The 16,488-nt window shown below is 44.9% G+C and overlaps 1 protein-coding gene across 2 annotated transcripts; it reads left to right on the top strand.

Annotated features, from left to right (window-relative positions):
• Window positions 1-7,057: 7,057 nt before the first annotated feature.
• Window positions 7,058-14,833, top strand: KXD1 (KxDL motif containing 1). 2 transcript variants are annotated; one of them, XM_031948194.1, is made up of 6 exons: window positions 7,065-7,128; window positions 7,822-7,955; window positions 12,372-12,524; window positions 12,726-12,772; window positions 13,594-13,803; window positions 14,546-14,753. In XM_031948194.1, exons 2-6 carry the CDS (start codon window positions 7,855-7,857, stop codon window positions 14,554-14,556), a joined length of 522 nt encoding a protein of 173 aa, XP_031804054.1. In that variant the 5' UTR covers window positions 7,065-7,128; window positions 7,822-7,854; the 3' UTR covers window positions 14,557-14,753. The 2 variants fall into 2 exon arrangements, with proteins under 2 accessions (XP_031804053.1, XP_031804054.1); XM_031948193.1 differs by having other exon boundaries at window positions 7,058-7,128; window positions 13,594-14,833.
• Window positions 14,834-16,488: the final 1,655 nt, after the last annotated feature.

Raw genomic sequence — 16,488 nt, 5'->3', positions numbered from 1 at the left:
AGCTCTCCTGAGACTTTGATACTTATGTAACCTGGGACTCAAGTCTGGAAATTTTATATAACACTTCTGATTGGTAGAGAAGAACACTCAACTCTGTCTAGCTGCACTAAGAGCAGAATTAATGGGGTAGCTTGCAAGAGAATAAAAATTCTTCTTTTTTTTTTTTTTTTTTTTTTGAGAGAAGATGTACAAGAATCTAGGGAGAAAAAAGGAGACAGAGAGAGAGACAGAATTAGAGACAGAAAGACAGACACACAGAGACAGAGAAACAGAAACAGATAGAAACAGAGATGAGAAAGAGACACACAAAGAGACAGAGACATATCAAGACAGAGAAACAGATTCAGAAAAGGTCAAAGACAGAGATCAAAACAGAGAGATGGAGACTGAGACAGATTAAAACAGAACGACACAGAGAGAGACCAAGAACGAGAGAAACAGAGACAGAAAATCAAAGACAGAAATCAAAACAGAGAGACAGGGGGAGAGAGAGACACCCCCCCCCCATAAAGAGAGACACACAAAGAGAGATGGAGAGACAGAGACAGAGAAAGAGGGACAGAGACGGACAGAGACAGAGAGACCGAGACTGAGAGAAAAATTTGTGTAAAGTGGAAGAAATGGGAAGAAGCTAACAGCTCAGCATGTCACTGGTTTCCTGCTTGCCTCCCTAGAGAGTTTTGGGAAATTTTTTTTTTTTTTTTGGATAAAATGAGGAATTCCTAGTGGGACAATTCACTTACTCTGTGTTTTCTGATATATTCTTTTCCAAATAACTTCTCTGATCATTCTTTGCTATGTGCTTGGATAAATGCTTTTATACGCTTTTCACCATTTGTGAGTGTGTATGTGTGTGTGTGTGTGTAACTAGCATTTTAAAGGGAGGAACCAAAGATTTGCATATAAGTTCTATCCCTTCCCCACTCCCCTTTTTCTTTAATAATATGATAATAGTTATCATTTATATAGGATCAAATTTTCCTGGCACTATGCTAAACACTTTACAATTATCATCTCATTTGATCCTCACAATAAGTCTGGGAGGTAGGTGTGATTATATTCTAATTTTACAGATGAGGAAATTAAGGCAAATACTAGTGAAATGACTCCAGAATTAGAAAGCTAGTAAATATTTGAGGTTGGATTTGAACTCAGAGCTTCCTGACTCTGGGGGCAGTGCTCCATCAACTTCCAGTAAGTTTCTATGTGTACCTAATCTTCCTTATAGATGTGATAAAGTGTGTTCACTCTTCCCCCAGGCAGTATGGAAGCAACTTAAACCTAAAAATATTGCCATTCTCCAAATGAGCAATATTTAGGGGGCAGATAGATATAATTCTGGTCTGATATCACCTCTCTGAGAAAAGCAGAGTAGCCAGCTTTCTGGCACAGTTTGCTTTCTTCCAGGAAAGAAAAACAAAATAAAATTCTCCTGAGAGAGAAGGAGGTATCCAGAGTGCTCTATTTATTCATGCTTCCCTGTGAACCCCATAACAAAACATGAAGAATATAATCTATATTTAAAGCATTAACATAGGAGACATTTTGTGAAACTGATGAACTTGGATTTCACTTTCATTTCAGCTCTGTATTATCCAAATAATTTCCTTCTTTTCAAGGATTTTGGCGGAGAAAGGGAGAAGAGAAATGAGAGGAAGATTGGAGAGTTGACAGGAAGACTATTTTCTGGAGAAAACAGGAAAAAGAGTGCATGTTGGTAGGGTTGGTAGCCTTTGGAAGCAGAAGGGCCTTTATCAAAGGCTGGAGTTAGGGAGGATATCATTAAGGAGGAAGATGCTAAGGGGATTCAAAATGAGAAAGGGGGAAGTGGAAGCTCATCATGGCCAATTATCCCCATTTTTTTCATTTAAATGAGACCAGCTCCTTACTTAACTGAGAAGGTGACAGAAATGGGTAATGTCAGAGGTTTAAAGAAAGAAGAGTTATGGAACAATAGTTATGTTAAATGGGATAGAAAATCAATTAATGAAGAGTAGGATTGTCTTGTTTCATTGTAGGCCTAGTTGAGATTAGAGGACATAAATTCATGGTAGACTCAGACAACACAATCTTGTGACTTTCTCCAACTGAGTTAAGAGGTGTGTGAGAAAAAGAAGAGAAACATTTGGTGGGACATAAGCAGGTGGGTGTGGGGGGCAGCACTTCAGGACTGGGACTGGACAAAGTATGAATGATGACAAGACGAGAGAGAGGGATGTAAGAGTAACGGGTGATACAGCTTTGAACTAATTCACCAAGGAATTGAGATTGAGAGGAAGAGTATATGTAGTCAGACAACAGAGATGGTGTCCTGAAAAGTACAGAGGGGAGAGGGATTAGAGATCACAGTGAGAATGAATAGGGTTGGAGGTACTAAAAGCACAGGGAGAGATGGAGCGGTTTTTAAAATTATGATCAGATAAATGAATTTCAGAGTTCTTGGATGTGGAAGTGGAACATCTATGATGATGGGAATAAAGAGGTATAACCATTCCTGTGTGTAACTGACTGGAGTGGAAGAGGTCACAGAAATTGAGTAGAATGAGCCAAAGGAAATTCAGGTGTACTGGATGCATACCCTGGTATCCATGCCATAGCATCTCAGATGGCATCTCCATGTATGAGATGCCACGGAGCTGTCCCTGGGAGAATTGGAATGACTAGTAAGGGAAAGACCTTGGGGCACCTGTAGATATTTTGTAACTATTTTTGTAACAGCTTAACTATTTGGTGAATGAGAGGCTTTTTGGCTCATTACAGTCAATCTAAAAGGCCTATCAAATTGGAGCATACTTTTTTTTTTTTTTTTTTAATACTGAGGCAATTGGGGTTAAGTGACTTGACCAAGGTCACATATCTAGGAAGTATTAAGTGTCTGAGGCCATATTTGAACTCGGGTCCTCCTGACTTCAGGGCTCCACCCAACTGTCCCTGAAGCAGACTTTTAAAAACTTTATTCTTGTTTGTTTTTTAGTTTTGCATTTTCTTTTGCAACATGACTAATATGGAAATATTTTGCATGATTGCACATGTTTAATCTTTATGAAATTGCTTATCTTCTTGAGGGGGAAGTTACAAAAAGAATCTTGAGCTCAAAATTTTAAAAATTTAAATTAAAAAAATGTAAATTTAAAAATTAAAAAAAAATTTTAATTCCATTTACATGTAACTGAGGAAAAATTGAATGCAAACAAACAAAAAGGCCTGCCTTTTTCTTTGCTGCCTTCTTTTTTTGCCACAATGAACTTGGAAGAGTTAAGTAATCAGTGAAGGAAGTTGAGCCTGTCACTTGGCATCTGGTTGTTCCCAAAAGTTCAGCATCTGAGATAGACTTTAGTCAGACAGTCAGATTAAGGGTCTACTACCTGCCAAGCACTTGCTAAGCACCAGGAATATTAAAATTTGCAAAAAAATAATCAGTGCCCTTGAAGAATTTTCAATTTAATGGGGGAAACAACATGTACACAGACATGTCAGTGGAATGAGCAGGGGACTAGAGTCACTGGATTGATGGGTACCTGCCAGGAGTCAGGTGTAAGGAAGCTGGAAAGGTAGAAGGATGAAGGGTTTTGAATGTTTGCTGCTGGAGGCAATAGGAAAGCACTGGAGTTTTTTGAGTTGGGGGATGTGTGTGATATGATTAGCTCTAAAGGGAAATCGCTCTCAAACTTTAAGCCCAACGCTAGCTACCAGACCTGGCTGCCTCTGGGTTATTATTAAGAAGGATCATAAAATCTCAATACCTTAACAGTTATGATAACACTTTACCTGAGATTTGTAAAATTCTCTGCTTTATACCCTTAACTGTATCAGATTTAAAAGAAAAGTCTTCATATCCCCTCTTACTTACCATAGTGCTTAATAAATGGTTGTTGATTGACCACTGACAGAGAGAGAGAGAGAGAGACAGAGAAGAAGGAGAGAGAGACAGAGAAGAAGGAGACAGAGAAGGCCATTGGATTTAACAATGAAGAGATTACTGGTAACTTTGGAGAGAGGGTGCTGAGGAGATAGGAGCTTACAGCTAAGGTGGTTCTTAAAACTCAGAACATCTTTTCAACAGCGAAGTGGTCAGTTCCATTGGACTTGGGAGGGAGAGAGCCATTTGCACCCAGAGAGAGACTGCGGGGACTGAGTATTTTCACCTCTTTTGTTATTGTTTGCTTGCTTTTTTTCTTATTTTTTTCCTTTTTTGATCAGATTTTTCTTGTGCAGCATGATAATTGTGGAAATATGCATATGTTTAATGTATATTACGTTACTTGCTGTCTAAGAGAAGGAGTGGGGGAAAAGGAGGGGGAAAAGGAGGGAGAAAAAAATTTGGAACATAGTGTTTTGCAAAGGTGAATGTTGAAAATTATACATATGTTTTGAAAATAAAAAGCTTTCCTTTTGGTAGTGGCAAAAAAACTGGAAACTGAGTGGATGCCCATCAGTTGGAGAATGGCTGAATCAGTTATGGTATATGAATGTCATGGAATATTATTGCTCTATAAGAAACAATCAGGAGGATGATTTCAGAGAAACCCAGAGAGACTTACATGAACTGATGCTGAGTGAAATGAGCAGGACTAGATGATTATTATACATGGCAACAGCAAGATTATATGATGATCAATTTTTAAAAAAATTTTTTTTATTATAGCTTTTAATTTACAGGTTATATGCATGGGTAATTTTACAGCATTGACAAATGCCAAACCTTTTGTTCCAATTTTTCCCCTCCTTTCCCCACTCCCTCCCCCAGATGGCAGGTTGACCAATACATGTTAAATATGTTAAAGTATAAATTAAATACAAAATTAGTATACATGTCCAAACCTTTATTTTGCTGTACAAAAAGAATCGGACTCTGAAATATTGTGCAGATAGCCTGTGAAGGAAATAAAAAATGCAGGCGATCAAAAAATAGAGGGATTGGGAATTCTACATAGTGGTTCATAGTCATCTCCCAGAGTTCTTTCGCTGGCCATAGCTGGTTCAGTTCATTACTGCTCCATTGGAACTGATTTGGTTTATCTCATTGCTGAAGAGGGCCAGGTCTGTCAGAATTTATCATATGATAATCAATTTTGATGGACTTTGTCTTTCTTCAACAATGAGATGATTGATGCCAGTTCCAATGATCTTGTCATGAGATTAATCTACACCCAGGGAGAGGACTGTGGGAACTGAGTGTGGACCACAACATAGCACTTCCACTCTTTTTGTAATTTGCTTGCATTTTACTTTTTCTCATTTTCTTCCCTTTTTGATCTGATTTTTCTTGTGCAGCAAGGAAATTGTACAATATGTATACATATATTGGATTTAACATATTTTAACATGTTTAACATATATTGGATTACTTGCCATCTAAGGAAGGGGTGGAGGGGAGGAGAGGAAAATCTGGAACACAAGGTTTTGCAAGAGTCAATGTTGAAAAATTATCATGCATGTTTTGAAAATAAAAAGTTTTAATGCAAAAATTAAAAAAGAAAAAGCTTAATCAGAAGGATCTTAGAACAAAGAAGACATTTAAGCTGATAGACCAATCCATGTAGTAATTGCATTTAAATCTAGTCTAAAGACACATTCCAGGTATATGATAGTGGACAAGTCATTTAATTTCAGTTTCCTTAACTGTCAAAGGAAAATAATAGCACACCCATCTTCCTGGGTTTGTTGTGAGGAGATTTTTTTTAAATTTAGCACCCTGCCTGGCAAATAATAGATGCTTAATAAATAAATGACAATTCCCCTCTTCCCCCTAAGAATATGGAATGTCAGGGCCCAGAAATTCTTAACCAGGGATCAGTAAATTTTTTTTTACTTTTAACATTTTTATAATTGTACATTAATATGATTGGCTCCCTTTGCAATCCGATGTCATTTTATATTATCTAAAAACATATTCTGAGAAGGGGGCCTCACCTGACTGCTCCCTTTCCAGCCTTATGCCTTATTACAAGAATTTCTGGCCTCCATCTAGGGGAGGGGGTGGGGGGGGTAAGAGGTGAAAAATTGGAACAAGAGGTTTGGCAATTGTTAATGCTGTAAAGTTACCCATGCATATAACCTGTAAATAAAAGGCTATTAAATAAAAAAATAAATAAAAAATAAAAATAAAAAAAAATATATATAAAAAATAAAAAAATATTAAAATAAAATTAAATTAAAAAAAAAAAAAACGGCCGTCCCCCGAACAAGACCCTCCACCTCCTGGCTCGGGTCATTTTCTCTGGCTGGGCGCCAACGCCTAGAATGTTCTCCCTCCTCAATCTCCGCCTCCCCGACTTTGTGGCCTGGCTCACGTCTGAGCGGAAGAAGCCTTCGCTGACCCCTTCCAGCGCCTTCCCTGGCGCTTGCGGCCCGTCTAACTCGGACCCGGCCGGCTTTGCGTCCGCTTGTTCGCCATCGCCGCGGGCAGCAGCCGCCCCCTCAGCACTTGGCTCCGCGCTCGGCCCGCGGGAGGAGCCGGCGTTTCCTGACTGACTGACCAGGAGCCCCGGGCACGAATAGCAAAAACCAGCCCTCATACAGCAGTTTGATAAACGTCGTTTCTTTTAAGCCTCGGAACAATTATGCTCCTCAAAGGAAGCAACAGAGTAAGTGGCTTGCCCAAGACTGCAAGGGTAAATCTGAACTCGGGTCCCTGGAGTCCAGGCGCAGGACGCTCTTCATCGCGCCGCCCGAGGACTAATGAATGACCTCTGGAGGAACGGGTTAAAGGTTCCCCGCCCTTTGACCTCCTGACCCCGGCTACGAGGTCCTTCATTCCCTTTTCCCTAGCTCTGGCTCCTCCCCCGCCCACCTTCTTTCGCTCCTCCTGTCCTGGCTCCTCCTCCAGAACCCGCCCCCACTGGCTTTTCATTGCTCTTCGCTGCCTGGCCCCGCCTCCTCCCTGACTCCTCCCCCTCCCTGGCACCACCTCCTTTAGCTCCTCCCACCAGCCCCGTCTCTCATCATCTCCGCCCCGAATTCTCCTTGAAGCCCCGCCTCTCGGCGGGTCCACCTCCCTGGTTGTGACGTCGGCCGGAGCCGCGCGGAGGCTATTGCGCGATAGCGCCATCCCGGAAGTGCGAGGCTCCCAGCTGTGCAGGTGCCGCTGCTGCCACCAGCGCCGCCGCCGCCGCCGCCCACTTTGCAGCTGAGTCCGGGGGTGGTGGGCGCGGAGTGGGCGATGGAGTTGGGGGGCCAGGAGGCGGTCCGGGAGGGGACCCTGCTTCCGGCCCGGCGGGGGGTGGGGCGTCCAGCTGTGCACCTCTGTCCGGCCCACCTGGCGGTGGTCCCCGGCCCCTTCCCCCCGACGCCTGCCTGGGGCAGGCTACATATGACCCAGGCCGTCGGAGCTGCTTGGTCCGGGGAGGGTCCCGCGGTCCTGCAGAGTCCCCGAGTTCTAAAACACGGGCTTCGGTTGTCGAGGCCGACGGGATGGAGGCTTCTCCGAACGGGGGGGAGGGGCCTGCACGGGACAGGCAGAGCTGGAAGGGGCGTAACCAGAACAGCAGTGACGGTCCTTGGGATGCAGCATCTCGGGGACTAGTTAGGTCTGGGGGGCTCCCCCCCCCCCCCGTCCTCCTCTTTTAGAGAGGAGAAGGAAGTTTTTCTAGGAGAATGCTGGCGTTCCCAGGTACTCCCTTGCTCAGAGTGCCCTCAGCCGCCTGCCTCCGGGCAGCACCAAAAGCCCCGTCAGGGCCCCAGAATCTCGGGGATGCCGTGTGCTGATGACGCACAAGGCTAGTCTAGAACGTTCCAGGCTGACACCCTGGCAAAAGAGTGCGCGCGCCAGCAAGCGGGCCCTGCCAGTCTTAGTAACCTCTGCCTTTGGCTGGTCTGTAGGCCGCAGAGGAGGAGGAGGAGGAGGAGGAGGAGATGGAATCCCCCAATTCTGCCTCAGGGCTGTTCTGCAATCGGATTCTCAGCATGGTGAATTCAGAGGATGTAAATGCCATTATTCAGGCCCAGAAGAACATGTGAGTCAAATCATCAATCCATTTTGGTCCTTCCATGCCTCCATCCATCCGCCAAGAAGCACTTAATAAGCACCTAAAGATCTGTGTTCAAATCCAGCCTCAGACACTGATTCTGGGCTAATCACTTACCCTCTGTTCGACTGTTTCCTTCACTGGGAAAGGGATAATAACTTCACCTTTCTACAGGAAAATGTTGTTAGCATCAAATGAGGTAATATTTGTGAGAAGCACTTAGCACGGTGCTGGCACATTGTAGAGGCAATGTAAATGCTTATCCCCTTTTCCCCACCTGCTATGTGCCAGTCAATTTGCCAGACACTAGAGATACAAAGAAAAGAAAAGGAAAAGCAGTTCCTGCCCTCAAGAAACTTAACAAGCTAATGGGGAAAACATTTACATATATTGCTATAATTGGGTCACAAGAATCAAACACAACTGAACAACAATAACAATAGGGAGCAATGAAGATTATTGAGTAAAGTACTTTTATAATATAACATATAATATTATATAACACAATAGGGTCTACTATTAATAGTTGATAGTCAATACTTTTTTTTTTTTTAATTCAGTTAGGTTTTATTTTCTACTCTGAATTTTCTCCTTTTTACCACCTTTTCCTTCCCCATTGAAAAAGCAAGAAAAATAAAACCCGTCACAAACATATATAGTCAAATAAATTCTTCACATTATTATAAATAGATTGCAGGGGAATCCATGAACTTGGATACAAAAAATAATTACATTTTTGTTTTCATTAACCCTTAGCTGAAATTTAACATTTATTTCAGTAATGTATGTAAGCAACAAATATTTTGAAAAGGGGTCCATAGGCTTCACCAAATCATTATGCTAAGAAAAAGTTAAGAATCTATGGACATAAGACTAAGAGAACAGTATTACATTTGTTCAGGTGAGAGTTGATGAAGGTCTGAACTTGAAGGATAACAACAGTACAAGTGGAGAGAAGGGGCTTATTTCAGACCCACTTGATATGGTGGTAGAAATGACAAGATTTGGTAATTGAGTGGATTTTGAAGGTAGTAACAGTGGAAGAGTCATAGATAACTCTAAAGTTGAGGCACCTTTGACTTTTCCACTTTTACTTTACCTTCAAAATTCATTGAGGTTGTGTACCTAGGTGACCGGAAGAATGGTGGGTCCTTGTCAGTAGTAACTGGGTAATTTAGAAGAACAGTAGGTTGGTGGGGGCAAGGGAGATAAGATTTTGTCTGTTTTAGATGCATTGTGTTTGAAATATCAACAGGTTATTTAGTTGGAAATGCTCCTTAGCCATGGAGTTTAGGAGTGAGACTAAGTTTGGATGGTCAGGCTAGGCCTTCTGCATAGAGATATTTATTGGATGCATCATCTTTTGGAGCTGAGTGAGGTCAAGTATAGAGAGAAAAGAGAAGAGGGATGAGATGGGGGAGATTGAGCAATGGCAGATTAGGTGAACCAGAGGAAAGGAGCATCTAAAAGACCCAGAAAGGGAGATGATGTCCAGGAAGAGAGAATGGTCATCAGTGAATTGGTGGAGAGGAGCATCTAAAAGGAGATGATGTCCAGGAAGAGAGAATGGTCAGCAGTGAACAGGAGAGCAGCAACTAAAAGACCCAAAAAGGGAGACGATGTGCAGGAAGAGAGAATGGTCAGCAGTGAACAGGAGGAGAGGAGCATCTAAAAGACCTAGAAAGGGAGATGATATGCAGGAAGAGAGGAGGATCTAAAAGACCCAAAAAGGGAGATGATGTCCAGGAAGAGAGAATGGTCATCAGTGAATTGGTGGAGAGGAGCATCTAAAAGGAGATGATGTCCAGGAAGAGAGAATGGTCAGCAGTGAACAGGAGAGCAGCAACTAAAAGACCCAAAAAGGGAGACGATGTGCAGGAAGAGAGAATGGTCAGCAGTGAACAGGAGGAGAGGAGCATCTAAAAGACCTAGAAAGGGAGATGATATGCAGGAAGAGAGGAGGATCTAAAAGACCCAAAAAGGGAGATGATGTCCAGGAAGAGAGAATGGTCAGCAGTGAACTGGTGGAGAGGAGCATCTAAAAGACTCAGGAAGGGAGATGATGTCCAGGAAGAGAGAATAGTCAGCAGTGAACTGGTGGAGAGGAGTATCTAAAAGACCCAGAAAAAGAGATGATGTCCAGGAAGAGAGAATAGTCAGCAGTGAACTGGTGGAGAGGAGTATCTAAAAGACCCAGAAAAAGAGATGATGTCCAGGAAAAGAGAGTGGTGAGCAATGCATATGCTGCAGGAAGGTCTGGAAGGATGAGGATGGGGAGAAGGCCATTCTGTTGGGCAACTTTTTTCATTATTAATACTATAGAAATCACTTTCACTTGAGTGTCGAGATTGGAAGTCAGGTTGCAAAGTGGCAAGAATGATTGAGGGAACATGGAGGCAATGAGCATGTACAACTTTTTTAAAGAATTTGACTGGAAAAGGGGGGAAAAGAGAACATTAAGGTCTTTTTTTTGGGGGGGGGGGGAGCAATCAGGGTTAAATGACTTGCCCAGAGTCACACAGCTTGTGAGTGTCTGAGGCCAGATTTGAACTCTTCCCGACTCCACTGAGCCACTAGCTGCTCCCTGGCAGGTGTTCTTTAAGTAAGACCCTCAGTTCTGATACTCATACCTTTTCTAGTACTTCCTGGGCAAGTCACTTAACTTCTTTGTCTCACTTTCCTCACCTGTAAAATGGGGCTAATGGTAGTGTCTTCCTAACAACTATTGTGAGGATCAAATGAAATACTTTTGTAAAACAGTTTATAAATTTTAAAATGCTAAATGATTGATGTTGATGATTGTGCTGGATGGTGAAAATATGGACTTGTTTGTAAACAGAAAGGATGGAACTAATAGCCAGAGACTGAAGATGAAAGAAAGAATGAAGATGATTGAGGTGGCTTCCTGCTGGAGAGAAAGGAAGAGATGGAATGGAGGGAGTATGTAGGGGATAGGGGAAGCATGAGATGAGGAAGGGTGACTCACAGTTGAGTGGCCCAGATTTGAGGAGTAAAAGTATGGATCAGGGAGCCACTTGGTGGTGCAGCGGATAGAGCATCCACCCTGAAGTCAGGACCTGAGTTCAAATCTGGTCTCAAGCACTTAACACTTAGTAGATGTGTGACTGTGGGTGAGTCCCTTCACCCCAATTGCCTTGCCAAAAACAACCCCAAATCCTGAAATGATAAAAGTAGAGATTGATCCTCTGTTAGTAGGGGAGATAAGACCTGCTCTCAGATCAGTCTGCCATAGGTTAGGCAGAGTGATTATATGCCCAGGAGAATTGTGAACTGTGCTTTGAGATTTTAGGAAAGATCAAGGTCACTTCTCTCAGCTCTCAGTTTCCTTCCCTGTAAATTGGGCCTGACTTACCTCACAGGGTTGTTGGGAGGCCAAAATAAAGAAGTGTTTTGTAAGCTTCAGATCTGATAAAACTTGTCAGCTGCTTATATTATTATTTTGATTGAGAGGAGGTAGAGGGATAGGGTGTGACATTAGCTGAGAGGAATGGCTGGGATTTTAGCCAGTAGATCTGGGAAGGAAAAAAGAGAGCAGCTGAGTAAAGGGGAAGGGGTAAGCACATTTTACAAATAAGATTTCATTGGTGGGACAGCTAGGTAGCGCAGTGGATAGAGCACCAGCCCTGAAGTCAGGAGGACCTGAGTTCAAATCTGGTCTCAGGCACTTAACACATCTTAGCTGTGCGACCCTGTGCAAGTCACTTAAACCCAATTGCCTCAGCAAAAAAAAATTGATCCAGACTTAAGTGTGGTTATTATCTCTGTGATACAATTTTGGGAACTTTGGCAGACAAAGGCCAATAGCTTGCTCAGGGTCACACAGCTAGTAAGTGTTTGAAACTGGGTTTGGAGTTTACAATCAGATCTTCCTGTCTTCCTAACTCCTGGCCTAGTGTTCTAACCACTTGGCAAATCAACAGTTTCTAATGGTTTGGCTCTAGTACAACTGAGCCTTACACATTCTGGGGAACAGTCCCTCTTGGACAATAATAACAAAATGTGTACAATCTGCAGTGACAGGCAGGTTATGTCTTGTGTGTGTAATAACAATAATATCTGTAATCACAATTTATAATAGCAACAGTAATATTATCGAGTATTATATAGTGCTTCAAAAATTTTATTTCTCTCATTTGATTCTTACAATAACCCTGGGTGGTGGGTCATGTAAATAGTTGGCCATTTTGTAGATGAAGGAACTGAGGCTAAGAGGGACTTGTTTGAAGGACTTGCTTTGAGTCCTAAAGCAAATAAATATTCCAGGTAAGATGGGAAGGGGGGCTTTCTGCACCAGACCCCTTCTGCCTGTGGATATCCAGGCTGCTCCATCGACCCAGGGCCTGCTAATCTGGTTCCCTTCTTCCCTGGCCTTCCTACCTCTAGGCTGGACCGATTTGAGAAAACCAATGAAATGCTCTTGAACTTTAACAACCTTTCCAACGTCCGCATGCAGCAGATGAGTGAGCGTTTCACACACCACACCAGGACGCTGATGGAGATGAAGAAGGACTTGGACAGCATCTTCCGCAGGCTCAGGTTGGTCTTTACCTCGACTCTGCCTCCTACCTGGAGGGAGGACTTTGGCCCTGGGAGCTTCACCTCCCTGCCAGGACCCGAGGAACCTGTGAGGGTAGAGGCAGGACAAATAGGAGGCCACCAAGACTGTCCTCCTGGGGTTGCTGGAATGACTTTGATGGAGAATTAACTTGTTGCTTTTTTCCCTCTTTTTCTTTGTAGGACTCTAAAAACAAAGCTGTCAAAGCAATACCCAGATGCTTTTAGTCGTAAGTGTCTTAAGGCTTCACCAACTCTGACCTTTTATGATCTCAGTTCTAGCCCCCAATCCTGACCAGAAGCCAGAGGGCTTCTAAGGGCCCTCCCTGCTCTGACATCCCATGTTCTAAGGGCCCTCCCAGCCCTGACATCCCATGTTCTAAGGGCCCTCCCAGCCCTGGCCTCCTGGGTTCTAAGGGCCCTCCCTGCTCTGACATCCCATGTTCTAAGGGCCCTCCCTGCTCTGACATCCCATGTTCTAAGGGTCTTCCTAGCCCTGACCTCCTGGGTTCTAAGGGCCCTCCCAGCTTTGACATGCTATGTTCTAAGAGCCCTCCCTACTCTAGCATTCCATGTTTTAGATTTCCTCTTTGCTCTGAAATTCTGTGGCTCTACCACTTCTGGTATTTTGTAATCCAGCTTACTTAGCTTACTCAGTACTTTGGTCCTCATCTGTAAAATGGGGAGAGAGGCCCTCAAAGGTCATTTCCAACAGTAGAATTGTAGGACTTTCCATCATCCAGCCCTCCCTTAGACCTTAATTGATTCTTTCTGAGGTCCCAAAGCAGGCCCAAATGTGGGGATGCTCTTGGGTGGCCCCCTTGGGTGCCTTCTGAGATCTCCCTCCTGGCTGGGCCAGAGTTAGGAGGCTTCTGTAGTGAAGCCTGGACCTTCTTTCCTGCTTTAGGAAAGGGGACCTCAGCCAGGAGCCCCTAGAGCATCTCAGCCTTGGCTGTTTTGCTGCGACTCCCTCCCCCCTTCCAGTTCTTCCAGGAGGAATGGGTTCCCAGCTCTCTGCAACTTCCCTGTCTGATGTCTCTCCCCTCAACAGATATCCACGAGTCTCCCATCCTGGAGGAGGAAGATGATGATGTGGACCCCATTCTGGCCAGCTCAGCTACCACCATTGCTACCTCAGAGCAGAGTACAGGGTCGTGTGACACGAGCCCAGACATCATCTCCCCCGTCCTGAGCCCCGATTTTGAAGATTTATCCCAGGGTCGGCTGGACTCCCCAGCTGTGAATGGAGAAAGCCTGACAGGTGATGATGATGACGATGATGGTGGTGGTGAGGGGGCCCAGGAGTAGGAGGGCCTCCCCTCCGCCCCAGATTCCAAGGAGTCAGGGCACTGAACAGTGCCTTCCAGCACCCTGGAAAGGTGGTCCTGGCTGGTCACAGATCTGGGGGAGACCACTCCAGAAAGGATTCTGCTCTGGCCCTGGCTCAAAGCCAGGGGTGGGGGGCAACCCGGCCCTGGGGGATGGCCACTCTGTGGGTTTCCCCAGCTTTTGTTACTAAGGCTTTACTGCTGGTGTCTTTCTTGCCAAATCCTTTTCTTTCCTGGCTCCCAACCTCAGCTTCTAGTGTTTCTGCACATTATAATGCCAAGCCCAGCTTTTCTGGGGCCTCTGCTTCTTGGGATCCCACAGGTTTGTTCTGAGCTCTGTGAGGAGGGAGGCTCATGGCCTTGTCCTCTGGCCCTCTCCTGCCCTGGCTCAGACTCATTCCCAAGGAGTCGGAAGTGGTTTCCCCTAAAACCCAGAGCCAGGCCTGAGCCTGTAGTTGTGCTTACATGAAACCTCCTCCCCAGGACACACACACAGATGCACACATTATACACATTACACATACACACAGATACACACACACACACACACACACACGCAAGCATGTATCACACATTACCCGGCTTGTACCCCGACTCCCCTCGGTGTATTCCCACCAGCCCCCCAGACACTTAGCACAGGAAGCATCAAGCATTTTCTTCTGTTGGCACCCTTAGGGATTTTTTGAAACCACTAATGTTTGAGATGGAGATTCAGCGGAAGCAGTTTATTTTCATGGACAGTGTTTGAGCAGAGACCAGCCACCACCTGTTTCCACACTGAGAGAGGAGAAGGTGCCCCCAGGTCGCTGCCTCCTCCACTCCCCTCCTCAGGGCCCTCAGCCCAGTGGATAGGGACATCTTTGAAAATAAAAATTTAATTGACTATTTTTGTACCCTAAGTTTACACATACTATGGGGGAAATAAATAAAATTCTCTGTTGCTATGAGGATCAGTCTAAACCATGTATCCTGCCTTCTTCTTGCTATGTGGACCCGGGGAGAGTGGACCAGATGGGGTTGGGAGATGGGGAAGGAGCAGTTCCTGGGCTGTGGGCAGGCCTGGTGGGGGCAGTGGCCACATCAGCTGGATAGAAGACCGGAGGGGGGCCTCCTGAGCCTGAGAGGTGGTTAAGTGGAAAGTATGGCCTGTTTAGTCCCTGTCACTGCCTGGCGGGGCCTGCCCAAGCTGCTGAGGCCAGGCCGGGGTGGGTGGGTGTGGGCAGGAGGCTTATGATCAGCTGGTGCGATGTTTTGCCTTGAGAGGCCTTTTCCTGATGTTGTGGGAGATTGGGCTAGACAGGTAAGCCGAGGCCAGGGGATGGATTAATTGCTGGCGCTGCGGGGCTCTGAATAGGGAGAAGGAAGAGGAGCTGGGGCCTGGGATTTTGCCAGCTGCAGGCGCTCCTGAAGGAGCAGGCTCCCTCTGAGGAAGCATTTCTCCACCTCTTCTGGAACTTGGGAGTCTGGGGCCCCGAGGGGCTATGACTTGGTTAGGCTCGAATAGCTGGGATGCAGACACTGCTGATGGTCTCAGAACTTACACTCAGGGAGGAGGAGGTGGGGAAGGCAACACACTCACGAATGACCAAATCCAAGCTCTCTACACAAGATAAATGGGATCCTTGGACTGAGGCATACTGGAGGCCTCTTGGAGGTGCAGCTCGGATGAACCTTGAAGGCGCAGAGCTGGGAGTCCAAGAAGAATGGGTAGTGAGGGAAGGCATTCCAGGGTCTGGATCTCCACCCAATCCACTGGTGATTGTCCTGAGCAGAGGAGGGACACGGCCACAGCAGGGCTTTGGGAAGATGGCTTGGGGAGGTGAGAGCTATGCAAGAGAATGAATGAAGAAAGATTGGGAGTCCTTAATTGAGAATCTGAGCACTGGAAGGGGTCTTGTCCAACCCCAACTCATTTCACAGGTGGGGAAACAGGCTCAGAATAGCAGAATTCTAAGGGACTCACAGTTCAGGGTATAAGGACAGATTCAATGGGATTGCTTCCTCCTTACCTTACCTTAGGCAGAGGTTGTTGAACTGTCTGTAGGGAGACCATGCTAAGCCCAGCCTGCGTATCCAGTGAAGGCACCTTACCACCTGCTTCATGGATGCTGGGACCTTCACTGTGACTGAGCAGGTTTAGCAAGCTGGGACTGAGCTCCCCTGATTAGTGGCTGCGTGAAACTCTTAAGCCCACGGTTCCAGCTCGCTCCAAACCTTGTTTCATGACAGCCATCCACCTGGAAACTAGGATTTAACCAGCATATATGTCTTGCAATGGGCTCTGTTGATTCCCATGTAGTCATTCCCCTATTCGGAAAGTCCTTTTTTAATCTTTCCAGTTCCTGTGACATTCCTTCCCTTCATAGGCACTACTCTAAGCCAACTAGCCACCTGATGGTCTCACAAAGGGGCACTAACATGAAATCCCACTTAATGCACGAAGCTTTTCCTCCTTCCATCTTTCCCTCTCTAAAATTATTTTTTATCAGAACAATTTATACCATAACCAAATTGTAAAGAAAAGCAATTTTGAAAAACTTACAAGAACTCTAACTCAATCTACTTCAGAGGATGCATGATGAAACAAACTACCCACCTTCTGATAAGAGGAGAAGGAC

This window comes from Sarcophilus harrisii, chromosome 1, assembly GCF_902635505.1.
Source record: "Sarcophilus harrisii chromosome 1, mSarHar1.11, whole genome shotgun sequence".
Taxonomy (NCBI): Eukaryota; Metazoa; Chordata; class Mammalia; order Dasyuromorphia; family Dasyuridae; genus Sarcophilus; species Sarcophilus harrisii.
The sequence above is the reverse complement of the archived record's forward strand: the minus strand, read 5'-3'. Positions and strand labels throughout refer to the sequence as shown.